The sequence below is a fragment of the Lepidochelys kempii genome, chromosome 19 (assembly GCF_965140265.1).
Source record: "Lepidochelys kempii isolate rLepKem1 chromosome 19, rLepKem1.hap2, whole genome shotgun sequence".
NCBI lineage: Eukaryota > Metazoa > Chordata > Testudines > Cheloniidae > Lepidochelys > Lepidochelys kempii.
The window spans coordinates 10828705-10852749 of record NC_133274.1 but is presented as its reverse complement, the minus strand read 5'-3'; the positions used below and the strand labels follow the sequence as shown (position 1 = coordinate 10852749).

Here is a 24045-nt window from a genome sequence, read left to right as displayed (position 1 = left end):
AAGATACTGTGTAGTGGAAAAACACAATAGTATTCTGGTCCTGGCTCCTCCATGACTGGTCTGTTTAGAATTTCTAATAGGGATAATGGTTTGGTTTGTGACAGCCAGTGAGTTGATGTCACTTTTTTTCACAGCAGGTTTGCATTAATTGTTCATATGCTGTGTAGCTTTGCTAAGCATTTGTTGGCTTATTATATTACCAGAACAGGACAGAGTATGTTTCATTTCTCATGTTTCCTCTTTCAGTGCCTTCCTTTTTTCTTCTTTTTTAGAGTCTTGCTTCAAGTCTCTGTGTAGCTAAGTTCTTTTCTTCTGCTTGGAGGAATGAGTGATGCTTTGCTTTCAACCAGCTCTTCGTTGGGAGGCTCTAAGTGGCATTCAGAGGAGGCCATCAGACACAAATGTCTGATGGAATGGTATAGCTGCAGTTCATGCATGGAGTGCAAAAAATAGGACTTAATTGGTAGGGAGGGGAAATGGCAACCCAGGTTGAATGAATGGGTGAAAGTTTTATGACTGCCCCAAGACTAGCAAATAGTGTTGTGAGTTGCTGGCACTGCCAGAGCAGAAGTGAGAGTCCCTTTTGCATACACTCTGCTTTTGTGCACAGTAAGTGAAAATCCATTCTTATGCCTTTGGTCTTACAGCTGCAAATAGAAGAGAGAAATACATCCCCGCCCCCCAAATCCTGTCCTTTCAATACCAGCAGCGTCTGGTCTGAGCCTCTGCTGGAGGAAGACACTGTAACTATAAATACAGCTTTATCTTCTGTCTTGGACATCATAAAATAACTGACCACTTCCCCTTTAGAGGCTAAATTATACAACACATAATCAACCAATTTGTACAAAGTTGTATTTTGGTCTCTATTGAGAATTCAGACTTGAGTCAAGGATGTCGCTTCTAGGATCTGGCTTTACACGAGAGGTTTTCATAAAGCAGCAGTGTCTGAATTGACAGTTTCAGCACATGCAAAAATTAAATTACAGTTAAAACAAAACAAAAAAATTGCCCCATTGCCAGCAGATGATTCCACAGTCATCTGCCACTGAATCCTAATCAACACTTGCCTATCTTCCCAAACCAAGAAAGCCTGGTTAAAACAATTGGGGTCTTGCTAGCATGCTCTAAAGTCCATTAAATCTGCTCTCTGGAAGACCAAGGGAGACAGTGAATTTCAGAATCAAGGTCTCCATTGAGAATACCCTGTGAGCAGTTTAACCAAGGGACTGCTCTCTCTCCTACCTCTTGCCTTCACTACAGAAAAAGGTCTGCTCTTAACTCAAGGGAAGCCAAGGCAGTTTGTAGTTGGTGAGGTTGAGTTAGAGACTACTCAACCGGACTTGCAAGATCATGTGAAAACTACAAACTGCTTTGTCTTGGATTTTGACTTGAGTGAACTTTTTTATGTAGGCCTCAGTCTGGCTGCTGCTGAATCATACAAGATCTGAAGGCACTGTTGTCCGGTGGAGAAGGGGTTAAATCCTGGTTCCTTCTAGCATTCTCTTCTGGCTGCTAAAGAGATTAGGCTCTTTACAAAAAGAGTAAAGGAACCTTTACCCTGGTATCCTGCGTAGCATCCCATCACTGGTTTTCACAAAAAACAATTCTGATGTCCAGGCTTGAGAGTGAGATTACGGAGCACATAATGGTTGCTGCACTGTCACTAGGCTTGGGAAGATTAGATTTTTACTGGTGAATGTCAGTAAATATCAGTTTCACCATACACCACACGCAAACCCATGAAGAAATGTTTCCATGGATGATCATTAAAATTTACAGATAGGCAAAGTAAGAAAAATGCTGCTTGACAACTTATTAGAGGCTAATTTAAGGATATTTACTTGATATGTGATGTAAACAATTTGTTACAGTTGTAAAACTTTTAAATTCCAGTGTCCACTGTCCTTAAATAACTCTGACCCCCAGTTTCCTGCAACTGTAAAAATGTAAATGGATACATTTAAAAATGCTTAAAAATAAACATAGGTATTTGTCAAAATTACAAAAAAAATAAAAATTGAATTCTACCAAACGTATTACTAATTTATTGCTTTCTAAATCTCTTTGGGTTTCTGAATAGAAAAGTCTCCTTATAATTGTGATCTAACCTAAATGTGCCCAGTGTATTTGAGAGGCAAGGTGGGGGAGGTAATATCTTTTATTGGACCAACTTCCGTTGGTGAGAGAGACAAGCTTTTGATCTTAAGGAGCTCTTGTACAGTGCATTTCATTATTTTAAACTAGCTGTCACGGTGGGGTGAGTATGAGGTGACTAACTCCACTTCTCCCTCATTCTGAAGATACTGTTCTAATATCAGTGAGGTTGATAACTACTTAGCCCTCCTGTAGATGAAGAAAGAACAAAACAAAGCTTGACCAGGTATTAAGGATTGAGCATCCGAAAAGTGCGAACACCAAGGTTGGGGAAGAATGGCCTGGCATGGTGCAATGGGTAGGAGTAGGAATGAGAATAAACAAAGGACAGAGTGGGCTGGGTGCTGGTACAAAACCTAAGCTAGAACTCCCTTCTGGGGGGAGATTTTCACTTGGAGAATAGTCTCCCAAGGGAGGTGATGGAACCCCTCATAGAATATCAGGGTTGGAAGGGACCTCAGAAGGTCATCTAGTCCAACCCCCTGCTCAAAGCAGGACCGATCCCCGACTAAATCATCCCAGCCAGGGCTTTGTCAAGCCTGACCTTAAAAATATCCCTGTTATTTACTGGCCTGGTTCAAGTTGTAAACTCACCCAGTTGGAGTCCCCTACCCTGTGTGTACTGTTAGCCTGTAGAAAGATTCAGTGGGACGACTTGCAGTAGTAAACATAAGCACGTGCATGTTTGCAGGATCAGGGCCCTACTGCAGAGTAGCAAAATGCTGGGTTTTTGAATGGCCCCCTTTACAGTTCTTTTCCATCTCTGACTTTTGACTTCTCTGAGGCAGTAAAACATGTTTTATTGCCTCAAACGCCATATCCTGTTACTTTTGTAATTGCAAGGGATCTACATCTTATTTTGACTCTATGTAGAAATCATTATCTCTTTCCTCTAAAATTGCTCATGACTGAAATCCCCACAGATATTCATAAAATAACATTTAAGACATCAACTCCCTCAAATTTTCTAATGTCAAAGGTTAACTTAAAATAATAATGCTGGAAAGATTAAAATATTAAATCATTTCAGGCAAGAATACCCGTACATATTGTAATTACTTTCTTTTCTTACAATTAAAGTAATTAGATTATATTTAATGAGCTATTTACATTTAATAATTAAGAAAAGACTTATCTTTCTAGTATTCCCCAAGTGTGGCGGAAGGGTAGAGGCACTCTGCTGTGATATAGTTATCTAGGCATGAGTTGAAACTGAAAGAGCAGCTGAGCTGTTCAGAAAAGAGTTAGAGCTGCTTCTTTGTTTCACTAATAAAATATAGTTTAGGAACTCTGCTAGAAAGAGTAATGTATGTTTAAGGACGGGTGGGAAGGTTTATTGGGCTCAGTTGCAAATGAGGTGTAACAGTTTGCAGAAAAAGAGGCTCAAAACGTGCTTCGACTTAAGTCATTTCAAAAACTGCTTACACCAGTTACAATGTTCTGCTGTGTGATGAAAATATACCAATGTGAGATTTGAGGCTTCGTAAGGGCCCAGTGAATGTTTTATTATGGTAACAAACACACGCCCCCTCTGGTGGCTAGCGGAGGGTAGCATGCAGGAGTGAAAGAAAACCTGCTATTCCTATTAGCACTGACTCAATTTTGGAATGAGATAGTGAGTGGTGCCTGCCTCAGCAGACGCGCACCATTTGCAGAAATTGGCTTGTCGCTTTGCGGAGGCATTCGTGTAGCAATGCTGTGAGACTTGGATGCATTTTTTGGTGATATATGACACAGCTAGGAATGCAGCAGTTATTCAGAAAGCCAGTTGAAAATGTGTTGACTGGAAAACATGTATTTTAGGTCAATTTAGTGATGTTAGAAAGTGTTAGATTAAGAGCCCCGGAGACATCTTACATTTTATCCGTAACTCTGGTTCTTCATGGAAAATGACAGTGCAAGCTTCCTCCACGCTGCCCTCATGCCCAAGTAATGCATCTCACTCCCGATCTGGAGAGACCTGCTCTTGGGCTCAAAGAGTAATTGTCTCCCTGGCCCAGACCAGTCATTGGTCTGTCTCCTGAGATTGCCAAGGATGCTGAATGAAGTGGTGATTGTGCTGTGGACTCTCATCTACTGGGAAAGGGTTGAGACATACTCATTTAATAGCTTTCAGATGCTAATGATATAAGATCCAGATCTGGGCCAAATGGGAATCAACGACCTAAAGATGGAAGATTGTATCTTGTTACCAGTCCCCTGATCCATCCTTTTCCCATGTGTAATTGTAATATCTGAGAATCCAAGATGATACTTCTGGATTATCTGAATAATCTAAACTTTACCTGCATATCTGAAGCTAGCAGCTCTATGCAGCAGAGTCATAGAATCATAGAATATCAGGGTTGGAAGGGACCCCAGAAGGTCATCTAGTCCAACCCCCTGCTCAAAGCAGGACCAATTCCCAGTTAAATCATCCCAGCCAGGGCTTTGTCAAGCCTGACCTTAAAAACCTCTAAGGAAGGAGATTCTACCACCTCCCTAGGTAACGCATTCCAGTGTTTCACCACCCTCTTAGTGAAAAAGTTTTTCCTAATATCCAATCTAAACCTCCCCCACTGCAACTTGAGACCATTACTCCTCGTTCTGTCATCTGCTACCATTGAGAACAGTCTAGAGCCATCCTCTTTGGAACCCCCTTTCAGGTAGTTGAAAGCAGCTATCAAATCCCCCCTCATTCTTCTCTTCTGCAGGCTAAACAATCGCAGCTCCCTCAGCCTCTCCTCATAACTCATGTGTTCCAGTCCCCTAATCATTTTTGTTGCCCTTCGCTGGACTCTCTCCAATTTATCCACATCCTTCTTGAAGTGTGGGGCCCAAAACTGGACACAGTACTCTAGATGAGGCCTCACCAATGTTGAATAGAGGGGAACGATCACGTCCCTCGATCTGCTCGCTATGCCCCTACTTATACATCCCAAAATGCCATTGGCCTTCTTGGCAACAAGGGCACACTGCTGACTCATATCCAGCTTCTCGTCCACTGTCACCCCTAGGTCCTTTTCCGCAGAACTGCTGCCTAGCCATTCGGTCCCTAGTCTGTAGCTGTGCATTGGGTTCTTCCGTCCTAAGTGCAGGACCCTGCACTTATCCTTATTGAACCTCATCAGATTCCTTTTGGCCCAATCTTCCAATTGGTCTAGGTCCTTCTGTATCCTATCCCTCCCCTCCAGCGTATCTACCACTCCTCCCAGTTTAGTATCATCCGCAAATTTGCTGAGAGTGCAATCCACACCATCCTCCAGATCATTTATGAAGATATTGAATAAAACCGGCCCCAGGACCGACCCTTGGGGCACTCCACTTGATACCGGCTGCCAACTAGACATGGAGCCATTGATCACTACCCGTTGAGCCCGACAATCTAGCCAGCTTTCTACCCACCTTATAGTGCATTCATCCAGCCCATACTTCCTTAACTTGCTGACAAGAATACTATGGGAGACCGTGTCAAAAGCTTTGCTAAAGTCAAGAAACAATACATCCACTGCTTTCCCTTCATCCACAGAACCAGTAATCTCATCGTAAAAGGCGATTAGATTAGTCAGGCATGACCTTCCCTTGGTGAATCCATGCTGGCTGTTCCTGATCACTTTCCTCTCATGCAAGTGCTTCAGGATTGATTCTTTGAGGACCTGCTCCATGATTTTTCCAGGGACTGAGGTGAGGCTGACTGGCCTGTAGTTCCCAGGAGTCACTAGTAACCGTGGGTCCTTGCCAAAATTAGTCAACCTTTTTAAAAAAAGTCGAGTTCAAATGAATGTTTCACTACTTCTAATCCACCTATTTCCCCTGCAGCTGCAACAGCAAAGAGCTGCCAGTACTTAAGTAGCTGATCTCTTTTTTTGGTGTACCCCTACATGCCAAGAGCTGAAACTTTCTGCTGTTGAGCTTTATTTTCTGCAGATAATTGGTGTCAGTAGTTCTGAATTCTGAGACTTAAACATTTCTGACAATTGTTTTGATTGTTTTATACTGACTTTCTTTTGTCACTACTATTCTAAAATTTTATTTAAATGTCTGAGTTCTGTGTGTATGCTTAGTCAAGGACCAATAAAGTCTCATACAGATGACCATTTTTGTTTAAAACTTGTTTTTCAGTTGAATGAGTGAAAGCAGAGTTCTTCTCTTAAAAAGTGGCTGTGTAGAAAGGCCAGCTTTTTATTCAACAGATTTTCCTGTTTGTATTGGGTCATATCGGCTTGCTTTAGTGACGCACAGTTCAATTCCTATTAACCATGTAGTGCCAACCCAGCTATGGGAGAGTGAGCTGGATTCTTTTCTGGCTTGCTCATCGTCATCAGAACTGATAACTAAGTCCCAAATGAAGACCCAAATTCTGACTTACACCTGTGCAATCCCCTTGAAAGCAATGAGTGGTGGTGTGGTGATGCATGCCAGAAAAAAGAACAGCTTGGCTTTCAGATTCCATGGTGGGTTTGCAGGGCTGGCAGCTCCGTCAGCTCTGCCTCTCTTTTATAGTGCCACAGGATCCCTCTTATCAACATCTGGATTTGGTGATTTGAGGTGGGCCCCCTGTGTTTACTGATGGTAAACTACAGGGTAGTTACCTGATTGGGCAAACCTTCAAATGAGTGTGGATCTAGCTTCAGGGAAGTTTTTTATGTGATAGCAGGCAAAGGGTTTGGGCTGGACTGACCTTTCAGGACCTAATGAGCTGTAAGAGATGTTGGAGAATGTTTTCTCCTATGCATGTGGGTTTTACCCTCACAAATCCTCTGACTTGTGGGGAGAATAGAGCCCTGTGAAAGAAAGCAGTCCGGAGCTGCCTTCCACTGCTGATTCTTGTTCAGCTGCTGGCAGGCTTGGAAGCTAATGACAGATGAGCATCTGACATGTTTTTGGGACTGAATACTTGTTACAGCTGGCGGAGTGGAATAGTCTGTGGCATCACATGGCAGTTTGCTCTATAATTTCACTCCCCATTGCTCAGAAGCAGTACTGATTGCTAGGTAGGTCTCCTCTCTTAGGGTAGCGTGTAACAGCAGCATCTCTGATTATTGCATCCCGTTTCTCTGTGGCCACATTGTGCACTTGGATATTGCCGTGAGTTCTCAGCAGAACCTTCTGTTGACCTTTTTCTGTTTTTTCCCGTTCTCCCTGTGTGTCTGGCTGCTTTGTCCTCTTCCCCTGCCCTTTTGAGATTATGCAAAAGCCAGTCTCTCTGGCCATTACAGCTTGATGGGGGAGCAGTTACTGCTGAGAGAAGCTTGAAATTTAAAGTAGAGTTGTCATAGACGCTAGAGTAAATGTTCAGTCTGCATTGGCAGGCCACTAAGTCCCATTTCATACTGATGGGAATTTCATATCTGATTATCTCTTTCCCCTCTCATTCGCAAACCTGCTGGTGTGTCTAATACTCCCAAAGGTTGCTCTCTGAGGAGCTTAGCTGGAGGCCAGTTCCTCTTTGCTATGCTCTTTGTGTTTGGGAGGATTATTTGTAGCAATCAATGCTGCAGAAACTTTAATTTGATGGCTGGGGAAGGGTTATCAGTGACCTGAACACACTTGAAAATGCGCTGTGTCCACCTCAGGTGCTGTGTTGCACCAGACATTGTGGCAGATATTACTTCTGGTGCTAAAATTTTCTCTCAGATTGTTTCTAATACAAGAAGTCCCTTCTTGCACTAATGGTGGGGAATTATATTGGCAACTCCCTTTAATGCAATGCTAGTCATTCAAATATCAGTGAGAAAATAGCTCCCAAATCTTGTAAGCAAAGTTTGTGAAGTATGTGACCTTTGTTTTTAGACTCTCTTCTTTCTCCTCACCATCATGATGACCATGGTAACTGAGCCCTTTACAAGAAAAGAAAACAAATAATTGGTTGTCAGCTGTGGTGGTGGTCTTCCCCACCCCAAGTCCACAGTAGAGAAGCTTTTGATCTTGATTTCAGTGATTTCTTCTCACTGACAGAATTCATATAGGAAAGCAGATGGTTAATCCTGGGATGTCACTGTGTTGCTTTTTAATACTTGATGAAAACTATCTCTCTAATTATTCATGGCAATTGTTCTGTCTCATGGGGTTTGCTGTTCCAGCCATGTTTTTCAGAATGGTGAATATGGGTGCAGCTCTGTCCAAAGGGCTCGTAGACTGGCAAGAACTGTTTCAAATAAACCAATTCTACTTTAATTCAGTCCAGAACTCTGTGATTCCTGTAGGATCCACTGTGGCAGAGCCCAGTTTGCAGGATTTGAGTCCCCGTAGTCAACTAATCCAATATACCTGTAATATCCAGCTGACCAGAAGCCTTAGTACTAGTTCACTGTAAGTTAAGCTTTCTGTTCCTTGTGGTAGATAAGCAGATACCAGCATTAGGAGTTGCATTTCTCCATTTACAGTCTTCTGTCCTATTAATTAGTTAATTTACCTTATCTTTTTGTAGTATCCTCGATGCAAGTTTTGGGTTGAATAATTTTGTGCTAAAGAGAGAAACAGATTCAAGAAGAAGTCCTGGTTGCTTACGGTTTAAAGTTCTAGATAGGCTGGTCTCCATGAGCAGCAGGGAGGCACCTCTCCAGCTGTGGAGAAACAGGAGGCAGTTAAGACCAGAGGGTGTGGAGTACGAAAGCAGGGGGAGGTAGCATGAGAGAGAGTATGGAGCAAGTGCGTAGTGAGTTTTGAAATTGGGAGGGTGCTGCTGGGTGGAAGACTGCTAGGAATCTAGGAGTGGTGGTATGAGCTTCCTGGAAGGAGAGAGTCTGCTGCAGCATTCAGCAGATTTTTGTAGGAAGAACTTGGGGTGATGGAATTGTAGAAGAAGAGATGAGCACTCAGAAAAGCATAAATAGAGATGTCAACAAGGAGTGAGAAAATGACAAATCCTGGCAATGTTTGGTTGGAAGTGATAGAACTTGCAGCTATGGGAGAGGCAGGAGGGGAGATGGCTGGCCATTGGGCAGTTCAGCCTGTAGTCTCCTCAGATTTTGGGATGAGGAGGAGAGACTTCTATTGCTAATTCTGAAATCGTGTTTCCAAGTTATCCCAGTCATGTGTCCTCTTCCAGGGCTTGAAAAAAAATACAGTTGTCAAGTGGGAAGTTCTCATGCAAGTGAAAGGGACTAAGTCATCAATTTCTAAAGAATCTCAGTTTTCATTTGAAAAAGTTGTTAATTATGGTTGTGAGGATAACTTTAAACTGATAGTGTTGTCTGCAGAGAAATAGCTTCCGTGCGTCTGCTTACAGCTTTCCCAACCAAGCAGCGGTGTGAAACTGCCAGGTCATGCTGTTGCTTGGGTCAGCAATGAGTAGCAGCTGGGGCACTGACCTGTTGTTCCTTGACCTGCGTGGTGCTGTCCTTCTGTGTGGTTGTCTTTCCCTATCCAGTATTCTGTATCAATCTCTGACTTGAAAATGTTTCCTCTCTATGGAAATGACAGGCCACCCTTAGCCACACCCCATGTCACAACAGGAAGTGTGTGGGTGCTTTAGATCCATAAAGTATTCTTGTAGTTTTGTACAATACTGTATATACTGAAAACTGCAGCATTTAAACATAGCCCAGTCTAAACTTTCAATAACCAATCCATATGACTGCTCTCCAAGGATTCTATCCCATCTCCACTTCACAACTGATTTCATTTGATTTGAGAGGAAATATCTAAATCCATATATCACACAAAGCTTGAAACGTTTACCTGACACCTACTATCCTGATGACTAGTGGTACTGGCCAGAATGGAAACCAGTTGTTCTGTCATGTTCCTACAACTTAAAAGAATAAAGTAGTTGTGTACTGTCCTTTGTGTTCTGTATTTATTTGTAGCATGTTGTGGATCAGCTCTCCTTAATGAATTTTTAAGAATGAACCTTACTAGCAGGCTCCTATTTTTACTAGACCTTTTCCTTCTTGGCTTCACTGACTGTTTCTTTTTTCTCCTAGATCATGGTGCATTTATCCTTGTGTTGTCTATGTATGGCTGCACTGCTCTGCACTTTGAACTACGGGGGCACGAATAGCAGTGTGCACCACAGTGCTATGCTGTAGCTCTCCTATGTGGAGCTGTGGGGAGTTAGAGGATTACGTTAACGCAAACCAGGAACCTTTTAGTTTGCTCCCACGGTGTCCACATGGGGATGTTACAGAGCATCACTTCGGTGCGCACTGCTATTCACAATTGCGTTGTCTGAACTGCTGTAATGTCTAGTTTCCTTTCTTCCTTTCTCAGCATTGTTTTCTGTCTCCTTCCCCTCCTCATTTCTCTCTCTGCTTATACGTCCCCCAGAATCTCTCTCTCAAATACACTGTTCTTTGTGTCTAATCAGTTGCATGATTTTCCTCTTCCCATCCACTTATACGTAGGGCTTGGAAATTTTACAAGATATATAATAAGTGGAGGGATAAACCTCCTAACCAGAGACTAATATTACAAGATGAGAGGGGCCTTGATGTCCAAATGCAGTGTCGTGTGGAGAAGCTACCCCACCCCAACAGCTGTTGGGAAAAGGGAGAGGGCTCAGCCATTACTAAAGGCTTCTGTCACTGGGCTCTGCTCAGAGGCCCCAGGTATCATGTCTGCCTTGTCTCCAGCTTAGTAATTGTCTGATAAAGCTGAAGCCCTGAATCCTCTGTCCCTGCTGAAAGGGAAAAGGAGAATTCTTCTTTAACTGCCCCCCTCCCAAGAACCTTCTAGCTACTGCAAAGGCAGTTGTGTGGCTCTCTGCAACATCCCCTGTGCCATGGCACCCGGAGCCTCTGAGCAGGGTCCAGTGACAGAAGCCTTGTAGTAATGCTGCATCCTCTCCCTTTTCCCAGCCCCCCAGCATAGATAGACTGCACCAGTGTAAACAGTGACTTTTGCCAGACTTTTGCTGTTTGCCTTAGTTTCAAACAAAGCAGTGTATACATCACAGTCTAGACAAGTCCTTATTTCCTGGGGGGCGTAGCCAACATAGTTTTACGCTAGTGGCTCCTAAGAGGAGTGTGCCCTTCTCCCCCTCCTCCTCCCCCACACATTAGATTGGCAGTAGAGTGGTCCCCATGTCCCTCCTGTGTCATAACTAGGGTCCTACCAAATTCACAGTCCATTTTGGTCAATTTCACAGTCATAGGATTTTTAAAATAATAACTTCCATGGTTTCGGCTATTTAAATCTGAAATTTCATGGAGTTGTAATTGTTGGGGTCCTGACCCAAAAAAGAAGTGGTGTGGGGGTTGCAAGGCTATTGAAGGGAGGGTTGCGGTACTGTGCAGAGCTGGGCCCTCAGTCAGCAGCTGCCGCTCTCCGGCCGCCCAGCTCTGAAGGCAGCAGCGCAGAAGTAAGGGTGGCCTGGGATGGTATTGCCACCCTTACCTCTGCCCGGCTGCTGGCGGGGTGCATCCTTGAGAGCCGGGCGCCTGGCCAACAGATGCTGATCACCAGCTGCTCAGCTCTGAAGGCAGTGTAGAAGTAAGGGTGGCAATAACGCGACTCACCTAAAATAACCTTACATCTCCCCTGCAATCCCCTTGTGGGTCAGGACCCCCGATTTGAGAAACACTGGTCTCCCGCATGAAATCTGTATAGCATAGGGTAAAAGCACACACAAGACCAGATTTCACGGTCCGTGATGCATTTAATGGCCAAGAATTTGGTAGGGCCCTAGTCATAACTTTACCACAGTTGCCGCAATATCTTGGGGGGGGGGGGGCGAGGGGAGGGTTCTTTTTTTTTTTTTTTTCCTGTGCTCTTTGGTCTCTTTCTCAGTATCTTTCCTGTGGTTTTAATTTTTTCTTGCTCTCTGTCCTCCGATGGCTTCCCCTCTCCCCAGAAGGTTACTCCCTGCTCTAGGTCAGTGGGATGCCCACAGATAGCTCTGTGGAACCAAGCTACATGTGCTCGTATGAGTCAGTGCTCGAGAAAGAGAAACAGGAGAAGCCTGAGAAAGATAGGTACTACCTAAGCTTACAGCCCCATATATATGTGAGCTGCGGGTGTGGCTGTTACGGGGTGCTGCCAGGGGAAGCACGGAAACGCTGGCTTAGCTAAAGCACAAAAACCTAACGTGACAGAAGAATTTAGAAGGGTCTGGCTTTAATCCACAAAATGCAGGGAATTTAGAGTTAATGGTGGAAGTCCTTCCTTAGCTCACTCTGTACTTAACTATCTGATGGCTTTTACACTACCCAGGCACAGGGAGGTCTAAGAGGGAGGGATTTCAGCCCTGTTAATTTTCCTGCTTTTCTTGGTTTTTAGGTTTGGCTCATCAACATCGCTTTCATTAGGTTTTTTGGTCTTTTGAAACCTGAAATGGCCCAACTTGATTATCATACACATTGTAAGGAGAGTGATCACTTTAGATAAGCTATTACCAGCAGGAGAGTGGGATGGGGGGAGGTATTTTTTCATGCTTTGTGTGTATAAAAAGATCTTCTACACTTTCCACAGTATGCATCTGATGAAGTGAGCTGTAGCTCACGAAAGCTTGTGCTCAAATAAATTGGTTAGTCTCTAAGGTGCCACAAGTACTCCTTTTCTTTCTGTTTCACAGTGACAAGTGAACTAAATGACTGGTTTATAATGGAGTTTGGTGGTACTGTAACAAAGCATCCTTATACCTGGCATACCCTGCAGTGCTCCAGACCTTGAACTCCTCTGCATTAACGGGTCAAATTTGGAAATTCAAAATCTGGTTTGTGAGGTAATTGGTGAGATAATACCCACTCCTTCTTCTTAACGTCCTAGTAGAAAAGCATCCAGGAAGGACTCCTGGACCTCAAAGATAAGCTGCCAGCTGCCACAGACTATCAAAGGGTGGCTCAAAGTCAAGAGCAAACAGCTGATTTTAAATTATTTTGGTTCTTGGTTTGTTGCTGTTGGTGACAGGAAGCCACGTTCCCCAGGCTGTTAGCTTCCTGTTTTATTTTTACACCCATCCTGAGCAGATTAGCATGTCCATCACAAGGGGAGGTGTCTGTTTCTATAGCATTGTTTCTCATCTGACCTACAAGAGAGACTGTTTTCCTTCCTAAATTAATCAAGAAGTTGGGATATATTTGCTTTCATGTTAGAGATTTTGGAGGTGTATCTAACTGCTTGTGCTGTGCTCCATTATTCAGGAGCTGAAGTTCCATTTTCTTTTTGTGGGCAAGAGGTATAAGAGAATTAATCTATTGCTTTAACAGTTAGGCATGTTAGCAGTGGAGATTTTGCTGTTACAAAGTACTGGGCAGGCAACAGACACACACGCAACCATTTTCTGAAGGATAACTTTCAGAAGCTTTTGTGTTCCGTAAATTTTAGAAGAATTGGAAGTTGGGGTTGGAAGTTTCATCTCGCTGTGTGTAGTGATCAATGTTGATGTCTTTCAGCATTGGGCTCTACCCCCTTCCTCCCACATATCCTTATAAAGCTACCAATGTGATAAACCACTAACTCTAAAACGATGGATCTGTAGAAACTAGGTCACATGGGAATTTCCTACAAGGGAGGGGCACAGCCTGAAGGATAAGAAACAGTCACCAGAATGTTTCCTGGTCAGCTGCAAGCACTTCCTGTTATCTCATGTGAGCCCTCTCTGTCTGTTCTGTTGGTGAGGAGGGAGGGAATGTACATGTCAGTGTGTCTGGCGTAACAGAAGTGCTAACTTCTGTTAACATTCTTGGTTCGAAAATGGACGTATTAAAATGTTCCTATGGAAAGGTTCACAGTAGCTGTCGTTAGATGTTCTGCAATATTTGGAGAAGGAGTGTGACTGTTCAGTGCAGATGCATCAGTGGGAAGGGTGGTGCGGCAGCAGTAATGTAAACAGTCCCTTGCTCAGCTAAGATGGGCAGTTTTCCTTTGCTGCCTGTACCCTTGAGCCAACAGGTCTCTGCTTCTCCACTGCAAGCTGTAGAACAGCAGGATCTTTATTTTCAAAGAACCAGTTTCATAAGGGTGGGGAGGGAAGAAGATGCCTGATACACAGAGCTGTTTCAGAGCAGGAAAATGAACATCGTGGCTCTGGTGTGCCTGGAATGTGTGGGTGAGTAATCCTTTCCTGTTTCTTTTTTGGGTTGTTTTTCATCTTTTAGAACACTGCCTGAAGCGGGTCCACCATGCCGTTAGTAACGAGGAACATTGAGCCAAGGCACCTGTGCCGTCAGACGTTGCCTAGCGTTAGAAGTGAGCTGGAATGCATGACCAACATCACCCTGGCAAATGTCATTCGACAGCTGGGCAGCCTGAGTGAGTACCACTGCGAGCCCGCATGCTGCCCTCAGGAGTCATTAGCTCCCTTTCTGTTCTTGTATTCCTATTTCTCCCCCATCTGCCTTCCCTGGGTAATGCTAACATATTTTCCCAAAGACATCTCTGATGCTAATTTCCTGTCCTTCTCCCACCTCCTCCTCAACAAAAAGAAAATTGGAGAGGAGGGGAGTGGAAGAGCTGCAGCAAAATTGTAGATGGAAGGATGGAGCATAATTGAGGGCTGTAAAATGGGAGGCTCTCGGAGTGGCCAGTGCCTTGTCGGAGAAAGCGCCTGTAATTGCATGCGCTATTAATTGTAGCTCAACTGTGTTTAATCTACAATTGATCATTTTTAATGAAGGGTAATCAAAACGCACACACAGATTCTGGCCTGTTTGCCCGTGCTACATTTATGGTGTTGCAAGCCTGAAAGTCCCCAATTCGGACTAAGAACTGCCTCTGGGATATTGGAGTTTGCGGGCCGCATGTTGGTACAGCGGCACAAATGGTTACCAGTGAGGTGGTGGCAGCCTTATGAGGGGCAAAGTGAAAACATAGGCCCAAGCTTTATAACAAAAATAAACGGTAAGAATCACTGTGCCTGTACTCAATTTCTTTTTTCTCCATTAAAATGTTCTGGATTCAGATTAGCCCCCCTTTGCTCAATATTTGTTTCATTGGCCTTGAAATGAGACCTGCAAATGCTTTGATAAACAGATTCGTACATTGTTTAAATTCACTCTAGGACCTATAAGTATCTCTGTTTCCTTCACAAGATAGACCTTTTCTCTCATGCAATGTGAACATGGATGAGAGGATTCCCGGCAAAAATTTTCCTGTTTCTCCAGTAGTGAAAGCACATTGCTATCACTAAAACCCCTGTGCTGCCTCCAGGTTCTCATCTGATACCAACAGGCCTTGCATTAAGTCTGTTGCTAAAAATATCAATGTGCAGTAATGGATAAGACCAGTCTACCCATCCATTGTCAATTGCCCCTCACGGTTCCACAGTTAGATGTGATTCCTGAGATGGTCACGGAGCATTAGGGTTCTCTTAAAATCCATCCTGTGCGCATGAAATGAGAAGGGGGAGGACGGTAAAGCTCTTTAAATCCCAGATAGAGAGAGTAAGCTGATCCAGATCCAAAAGGCATGCTGTGGGTTCGTGAGACAGAGCACCAGCGATATCCCTCAGGCTTAGACCTTGTTTGTGCATTTCACAATATTCAAAGCACCTCTGCTTATCCCTCAGAACAGAGAGTGAAGTGCTGGAAGCCAGATCACAGCCTGGTTCCTTTATCAGGAGGGTACCAAGGGAGCCTCGCTCTGGGGTGTGGGGAGGACCAATCACAGACACAACCAGGAGTGCTGTTGGGGAAGCTCCTGTGAGACAGGCTGTTCGTATTGACACTCATGCGCATCACTGTGCATTTGAGGGTAATGCGGAGGGAGGGAAATAAAATTGAGCATCTTCTCCTGTTATGCATCCCCAGGGTTGAAGACAGAATTGTAAGTGCTCTGGTCTTTGGGCTAATTACTGCAGAATGTTGAGACCCAAATGACCAAGCTCCTCTCCCAGTTGTCTGTACGTTATTTTGAAAATGGGAATATTTCTTCATGTGCTGAATACTGTAGTAATTTAAAGAGAGTTCAGTAAGTGACGGCAGACCTGTCAAGTGAATAAGCAGCCATGCCGAGTACACCACAACCTCTTTACAAAGACACAAACATAAAACTTGTGCCGCATTCGTATTCCAGTGAGTTTGCCCTTTGTTACTATGACAGCCAGTAGCACTTTGGAGAGGCAGTCTGTGCATTTCTGTTAATTCTGTGGAATCATAGAAGCTAGAAATGGGAAAGACCTATTAAATCATTCAGTCTGTCTTCCTGCAAGTGCATGATAAAGATAATTTTGATTGTAATTTTTTCTCTTGAAGTAAAATCAATCAAGCAGCTAAATCCCTGAAAACTAATCTCTGCCCCCATCCAAAAAATGTGCATGAAATACAAAAGCATATACTAGATCCTATACAGTAACCATGTGCTGACACAGTTATGCCATTAGAGGAATAAATATACACCCAAGCACATACACCAGTGTGCATAACCATGTTTGTATCTCATCTTTGTATATTTAAAGTGTACTGCTCAGCACTGCAAAACAACTGTTCAGGTTTTCCCAACATCTGTAGTCTTTTCCTTGTGAAATTCAGAATTGGGTTCCAAATCTCATTAAAATGGAAACACGTAACAACTTTGTTGTATGAGGTTATTGCTGTGAGGTCTGTCAAGTTTCATTATAGATGAACCTTCCCTCTCCTTTCATTGTAGCATCCTTTGTAAAATGTGTGAGTTGCTCTTATGGTGAGGTAGAACAGAGAGGATGCTTCATGAAAGCTTGTTACAATGAGATCTGTCTGACTCCTGTGTCTGAGGGAATGAATATCTTCTTATGAGTTAACACAGGGAAGCGGACAAGGGGGGTCAGCAGGGCAAAAGTAGGGTCCCTGAATTCAAACCCCATATTACCAAGGGAGGCAGGGGGAGGAGAATCACACTGTGCACAACCTGCATAGAAAACAGAGTCACAGGGCTAGGTTCTAGGACTCAGAGACACAGCACCCTTGTATAAAATGACTGCAGGGATAGGGGCTTGAGTTTGGTATTGCTTCAAAGTGCAGACTCTTTACTCATGTTCGTAGATGTCATGGAGACAGCTGCCCTTGAATGATAGCCTAACTTAGATGTTTTTTCCCCTCCTTCCCTCTGGAATCAGCTGTTGGAAATGCAATTTCCATTTTACACATATGACTTGTGCTAAAAGCCAAGATTTCCCAAAAAAAGGACTCTAAGGTTACATCTTTATTTAGGCTCCTGACTGCCTGACAGGATTTTTCAAAAGTGCCCAGCACTTGACAGCCCCCACTGACTTCAAGGGGGGCTATTGGCTTATTAGAAGCTTAACTTCAGGTTTGTGTTTTTGACAGGCTTGGCCATAAATGTTTAGATAGGCAGGATTCTGCCCAAGACTGGGTAAGGGCAGGTTCTGGTGGAGGAATAGAGGCGACTGGTATGGTGAGACTGCTGCCTCTTATGGCCAATATTGTCTCATTGTTTCCTTGCTCTCCCCACCTGTCTGAATCCACTTAGCTTGCAAGTTCTTCGGGGCAGGACTATCATTTTTTGTTTGTACAATGCCCGGCACAATGATCCATGAGTGGAGGCTCATAGGTGCTACCGCAGTGCAAAGAATGAATAGTAACATTTGTCTTGGCTGTTCACTGAGCAGTCTGAGGTTTTACAGAGGGTTCATCACATTTAAGAAACTCTAGTGAAAGTAGTAGTGAAATACTCCAGCATTTATTTATATTTAGATAATCTGGAAAGCATCAGTCTTTCAGGTGTTGCTCTATCTGAAGGAATGCATGGGTCAGTATCCTTGTCTGTGAATGTGGCTATGGCTTTAGGGTCAAGACCTGAATATACCATATAGTTCTAGAATACAATTAACTCTAAAATAGGTACCAGTTACCGTCGAAGAGGCCTTACTGCAAGGCAGTGATTTATAATTTGGGAGCCTTTTGAAGTGCCATAGAGCTATGTCTGGTTGTTAATAAACAACATCATGTAACCCTAAAGAGACTGCAAGCCAATCAGATGCAGACTAATACAGCACGCTGTCAACTTGGCTGGTGTCCACCCATGTCTATTACTTTATTCAAGACTTAAGTAGTATACTTCAATTGTATTTCATTGTTTAAAGATCCTTTAGAAAGGTGTCATTTAGCTGGAACGGTGCATCAGCTCGCCCTCTGTGCTAATATCTTGGGTGGTATCAACACAGCCAAACTTGAAAATAACAAATCTCACTCTTGTAAAGGCTAGTAAATAGCTTGCTGATGCTAATGTGGAAGAAGCAGCAGGTTGGTTTGGGGCGGGGGGATCAGGAGAACTCAAGTATTAAGGGCTGGGGGTGGAAAGTATAATACAGCTCAAAGAGTAATACAGCCCTTTGAATATTCCAGGTAAATTTGCAGAGGACATTTTTGGAGAGCTGTTTACTCAGGCCAACACCTTTGCCTTTCGGGTGAGCTCTCTAGTCGAGAGGGTCGACCGCTTACAAGTCAAAGTCACTCAGCTGGATCCCAAAGAGGAAGAAGGTAATGGAGCGGAGCACAGCACTTTCAGACCAAGCGTGCTAAAGAGCCCCATCAAACCAGCAGAGCTCATGGCCTTGAAATGAGTTTGAAGCTGTGTGTGCTAGAGGCTCATATGTTTTCCTTTCCACTAACAGGAACTCTTTCCCTTACTGTCTTGAAAAATACTTTGCTAGTGACATGTGGAGTGGTTCCAAACAAGTCTGTTTCTGCTGGAGGTGGTCACTAGCAAGTCTCCATGTCCATTGGCTGGCTATTCAGTAAATAGTGTGGCAGCATGATTTTCAGGCTGTGTTTACACTGAAATTTGAAACCACCTTAGCACCTTTCTTGAGAGCCATATTGAAACAGTTTCAGATCTCAGTGTAGACAGGGTTGGAGTTTCTTTTCTCAAGAGTATTGTGGGGAAAAAGGAACCCAACCATAGAAAGTGCTGAGCATGCTGAGAACTGTAACTGAAATCAGATGTGGCTACTTGGCCTTCTGTATCAATCACCTGGGTCGAACTGTCCTTCACTTTCTCTTTCCATTGCTTCCCTCCTTCCTAGTGTCCCTACAAGGCATTAATACAAGGAAGGCCTTCAAAAGCTCCACCACTCAGGACCAGAAGCTCTTTGACAGAGATTCTCTCCCGGTGCCCGTCCTTGAAACATACGGCATCTGCAATACTCCTCCACCTCTCAACATTCTCTCCACTTACAGGTAATGCTGCAGCATCTCTGTAGCTCCTTTTTTTCCCTTGTAGGGAACATCTCCTCCACAGTTAGCTGAGAAAGGTGCTCACCCAAAGGCCAGGGCCACAAGCCACTTACTCAAGAAACACTAGTCCCTAAGGGAAATGGAGTAACCTAACTAGGGTGCCTCGGGCCTTTGCTGTTCTTTAGCTGGATTATTTGTAGGTTTGCTTCTGGGGTTGCACAAATAAAGGTAGCTGAAAAATTACATAGTTACGTTGTTGCTTTTGTGATGGTGCCTTAAGGAGACAAGTCTTGAATGGCACTGAGTAACATTGCTAGGTGTTTTGGATACGATGTATTTTCTCATACTTCTCTGTGTGATCTCGTGGTCACTTTCCAAGAGCCTTCTTGGAAACTACAGGATATAAATTTGCTTGTGGCACTGACCCAAATGGATACAGCAGACTCCTTTAGATTTTGAGCATTATTTGGTCTATTCCTGGTGTCAGGTGACTGACTCAGCTTAGACCCTGGCTGTATAACCTGCATAAAGCCCTTATCCTTAACGGTCTAGCCATGTTAGGTCATCCTGTAGATCAGTGATATTCAAACTGAGGCTCGGGAGCTGCAATTGGCACTTCAGTTCGTTTCCTATGACTTTTTCCAGCATGTGATCTTGAAACACTGTGAGATTTAAATATTAACCAATCAGGAGGCTTTTACTATGTTAACCAACTGTAGTTGATAAAATAATAATACTTGGTCAGTCCTTTTGCTGTGAGAATATTATATATAAAAACAGTTAAATATTTCCTCCTCCTGTTGTTTAAATGTGAATATATAGCACTATAGTAGGTGAAACTATGAATTCACACAACTCTGGCTCTTTTGGGTAGCTGCTGAACCACTGAGGTCTGAGTGTCTGTAGATAGTCGTAGAGCAGGGGTTTTGGAGTATGAATATTTCTTTAGCCCACATCCGTATATGTCTTTTGAACAGGTGAAAAGTAATTACAGATAGCTGGAGGCAGCTGTCTTCTGTGAGATGCTACTGTACTGCAAAGTAGGAGGGCGGGCATGTGCATACACACTCCTGACTTTCAAGGATGCTGCTGGTCCGATTTGGAGTTCCTGAACTGGAGATTTTTCTGAAAGGGCGGGCAGGTGGGGAGGGAACTTGCCGAAAAGTCCCAGCACATAATTGTGTAATATGTCTTGGAGGAAATAGCAGGAGCCCCAGTCTGGTGGGTGGGGGTGGGAAGGATGGAGATTGTCGCTGAAAAGAACTCTGTTCAGCATTTGGAGGTGCATGTGCCCAAGCCTGTATCCATTGGCGTTACTGTGGAGCAGGCTATCTGGAAGAGACAGATGGGGAGGGGAAGGATGGGAAGGGGCATGTGTGGAGAGAGAGAGGCGGGGGGGGTGTTTGACAAGGGGGGGCGGTGGGGACAGACATCTGCTGCTGCCTCTGTAATCGTTGGAGTAGCTGCTCAGTGGAGTTCTTGCACCTTACTTAAGGTACAGAAATCAAAACTATGTATTCCCAAACCAGAGGAGAATCATAGTGCAAAGCCTTGCTGGGAGATTGGTCAGAGTTCCCCCGAGCCACAGCTCATCAGGCTGATGCGGTTAGGGCACATCAGTGTCATAGCCAGTGGCACACAAGGGAGTGATTTGGCCAGCATCATGTCTGACTGCCCTGACCCAATGCATCAGGTACCCATTTTGCAGCTGGGTGAACTGGAGGTGGCCTTTGAGTGTGAGATCAAGTGAGACTCAAACCTGCAACCTTCAGGATTGTAGTCAAGCGCTTTTAACTATTCAGCCACGGCTGAGAAGCGGTGGTGGCTTCAAATTAGGTGAGGTGTGGTGGTGGTTTTAAATTAGCCGGTGGAGTGGGTGGCTCCTCAAAGGTAGAGAGACACCTATTTGAAGGGGACGGAGAAAGAGTACAAAATATTTGGCCTCTTGTTTCAGATTGATAGAAATTGACACCTGGTGGGTGTCTGAAATCTTTGGGCATCAGACAAGCACCTGACTGGCTCCTTGTGTGTGTTTCTATTCCAGGGATGATGGCAAAGAGGCACTCAAGTTCTACACAGACCCTTCATACTTCTTTGATCTTTGGAAAGAGAAAATGCTACAGGACACCAAGGATATCATGAAAGAAAAGCGGAAGCACAGGGTGAGGGGATGGGGCATCGTTGCTGAATGCTAGCAAAGAAATAGTAGATAAGACAAGGCAGGAGGAAAAGCCAGAGACTCCTAGGAGACAGTTTCTCTTCAAAATCCAAGTTTTCACTTTCACTTGGGCTCTTTAGAGGGTATACGGTCAAGTTTAAAATTATACTTTTAAAAAAAAATATTCCTTGTTGCCTGTTACTATTATCCTTGCTTATTAAAGTGGAGAGATTTTAAAAATCTGTTCTTCTGAGTTTCACACAGTTTGGATGGTGATGCTCGTTCATTTCGTAGCTTTGTACCATCTGTTTCCTGGCGTTCGATGCGTTAGCACAGTAAATGCTGTCTTTTGGGTGGCAAGGACAAACGTAGAACCTCTTCAGTACTCTTGCAGTATCTTGCAGGCATCTCTGCTCAGTATTAAAGCACCCTATTATTACCTTTGGTATGCTTTGATGTAACCGGAATATCATCACCAGTACCTTTGAAGGAAACGGGTGTGCCTGTTCTGGCAGCAGTGAAGAGATTAAGTTTAAAAATCCAGTTACACTTTAACATATGGAAGTGTTTAAGCCATGTAAAACTACAAAAAAACCCACCACCACACTGGCCCATTGCTGCACTTGAGTGTCCTTTTGACATTAGTGAATTACAAGGTAAATTGCATTATAAAAGGATTCATTTACTATACCTCCAAGGCTTAGTTTGGGGAAATCTGACTTACAGTGTAAGTGATTGGAACATCAAATCTCAAAGTAGTTCATGACCTTGCAGTCAGAGTATAAGCGAGAGTTTCGGCATAGTGGAATCCTTGGAATGGGGTTGGTTTTAGCCCAGTTCGTTGTGGGCAGGTGTCCGCCTAACAAAAACCCTACTTCCAAGTTGCTATTAACTGGCTTCCTTTTGGAAGCCTCAACGCAAAGACCAAAGAGGCACTAGAGGCTTGTCCACATTGTAAGACGCTGTGCAGCAAGCCAGGGTGAGACTCTTGCTGTGCAGTAACATCCCGTGTTGATATTGTGGCACTCTGGGACTTTCATTGTGCTGTAGCCGTTTCCACATGGGGCATTACTACATGGCAAGCAGGTGCGTTATAGATGCACACCTTGGCTTGGTGCCCAGTAACTTGCCGTTTAGGCAAGCCCTAGGTTCGGGAAACTGATCTGCCCTTTCACTCCAGAAACCATCTTTCCTGGCCAGAATTGAGGCACACTGGTTGGAGCACAGGGGGAAAGTTCATGCTTATGTTGCCACTTGTGCAGTAGCTGTTCTGTAGGTAGAGGCCTTTCGTATCTCAGTCTGAGGGCTTGTCTAGATGAACAGTTAGTGCGCAACAAGATAGGGTGTAAATCTACCTCACTAACCTGCCGTGCACTAATCGTTCACGTGGGCATATAGAGCCCAGCTGGCTAGTTCAAGGTAGATTGACCTCCCCCATCCCCATCTTGCCACAAATTAACTGTTCATATAGGCAAATCTTGATCCTTCCACCAGTACTAAATTCACTCTACTGCAGTCTCAAAGAATCCCAAGATTTTTGTAATCTCTTAAAATGTTAGTTGGCTCTCTCTCTCCTCCTCCCCTCCCAGTGAGATGGAATAAGGACAGACTAAATCCAAACACGTTTTCAGTTTTAATGGGTCTTTTTCTTTACTTTTCTTTCTTTAGAAAGAGAAGAAGGATAATCCCAACCGAGGGAATGTGAATCCGCGGAAAATCAAAACCCGAAAAGAGGAGTGGGAGAAATTGAAAATGGGACAGGAGTTTGTTGAGTCAAAAGACAGACAAGGACCTGCTGGGTAAGTGAATCTGGCTATTTATGCAGCCCTCTGTGAAAGGGAAGCTGTCTGGCATTGTTGATGGTAATGCAATTCACCCTGCTCTGCAGTTTCTCCAGATCTGCTGTGCAGTGTGGATCGATATCCCTGCTAATCAGATTCTCTAAAGGAAATCTGTCTGTTGGTTTAAAACTTGTGAAATAAATCAAGAAGCTAAACAGTTTAAACAAGGTGGCGTGAGTGGTCTTCAGAAGCAAATCTACTTCTGCTCTCGGCTCCCCTATCCCACAGATGCAGAAATGTCATGGACTTAGTCCCTTTAGCCCATCATCACTCATCCCTTTATAGCTGGGTCACCAGTTTTGTCTGGCCCAGAACAGAATTAGCAAGGGCCAGAAGCCATGCATTGGAGCGTGGGGATATCGTATGGAAGGAGGAGTGCAGACTCTGTGGCATACTTCCAAACCTACAGAAGCTCTTCTGAGAGTGCTTCATAGGCATCAGGCTTTTCTGGGGTTCATGGAGGGTTGGCTGCTATCTGCAGAGAGAGGTGTTCCCCACCATGAGAAATCAGCAGGAAAGGTGGTGCTGACCCTTCTCTCCCAAGTTCTCACAGCAGCACTCAAGGCATTAAAGTGACATAATTTTAGTAGCCTTTGTCTCCTTGTAGTTATGGGCTGAATTAATATAGGAGCCTCTTGTGGTGAGGAAAGCCAGTGAGTAGGGCAGGCAGACATTCCCAAAACTGCTTTGTGTCTCTTTCTTTTCACTCTTAACCTTTGGTGGTGGGGCACCGTTTCTTTTACTGCTTTTTCATAAGCCCCGCTTCCTGTTTCAAAATTTAGGACTTTTCTCCTCCGATCCAAGTTTTTTCAGCTACAGATCTCTCTTCAGTGCCTCCTATTCAGGATTTAATTTA

General features: G+C 44.0%; 1 protein-coding gene across 2 annotated transcripts in view; it reads left to right on the top strand.

Moving 5' to 3' along the window:
- Positions 1-24045, top strand: part of WASF2 (WASP family member 2) — a 41302-nt gene that overhangs the window by 7684 nt on the left and 9573 nt on the right. For both annotated transcript variants that reach the window (XM_073317975.1, XM_073317976.1), the window contains 5 exons: positions 14178-14331; positions 18360-18494; positions 19040-19193; positions 21235-21352; positions 23017-23147. In XM_073317975.1, coding sequence (XP_073174076.1) covers positions 14202-14331; positions 18360-18494; positions 19040-19193; positions 21235-21352; positions 23017-23147 — 668 coding nt within the window. In that variant the 5' untranslated portion in view covers positions 14178-14201. The remainder of the gene's footprint in view (positions 1-14177; positions 14332-18359; positions 18495-19039; positions 19194-21234; positions 21353-23016; positions 23148-24045) is intronic.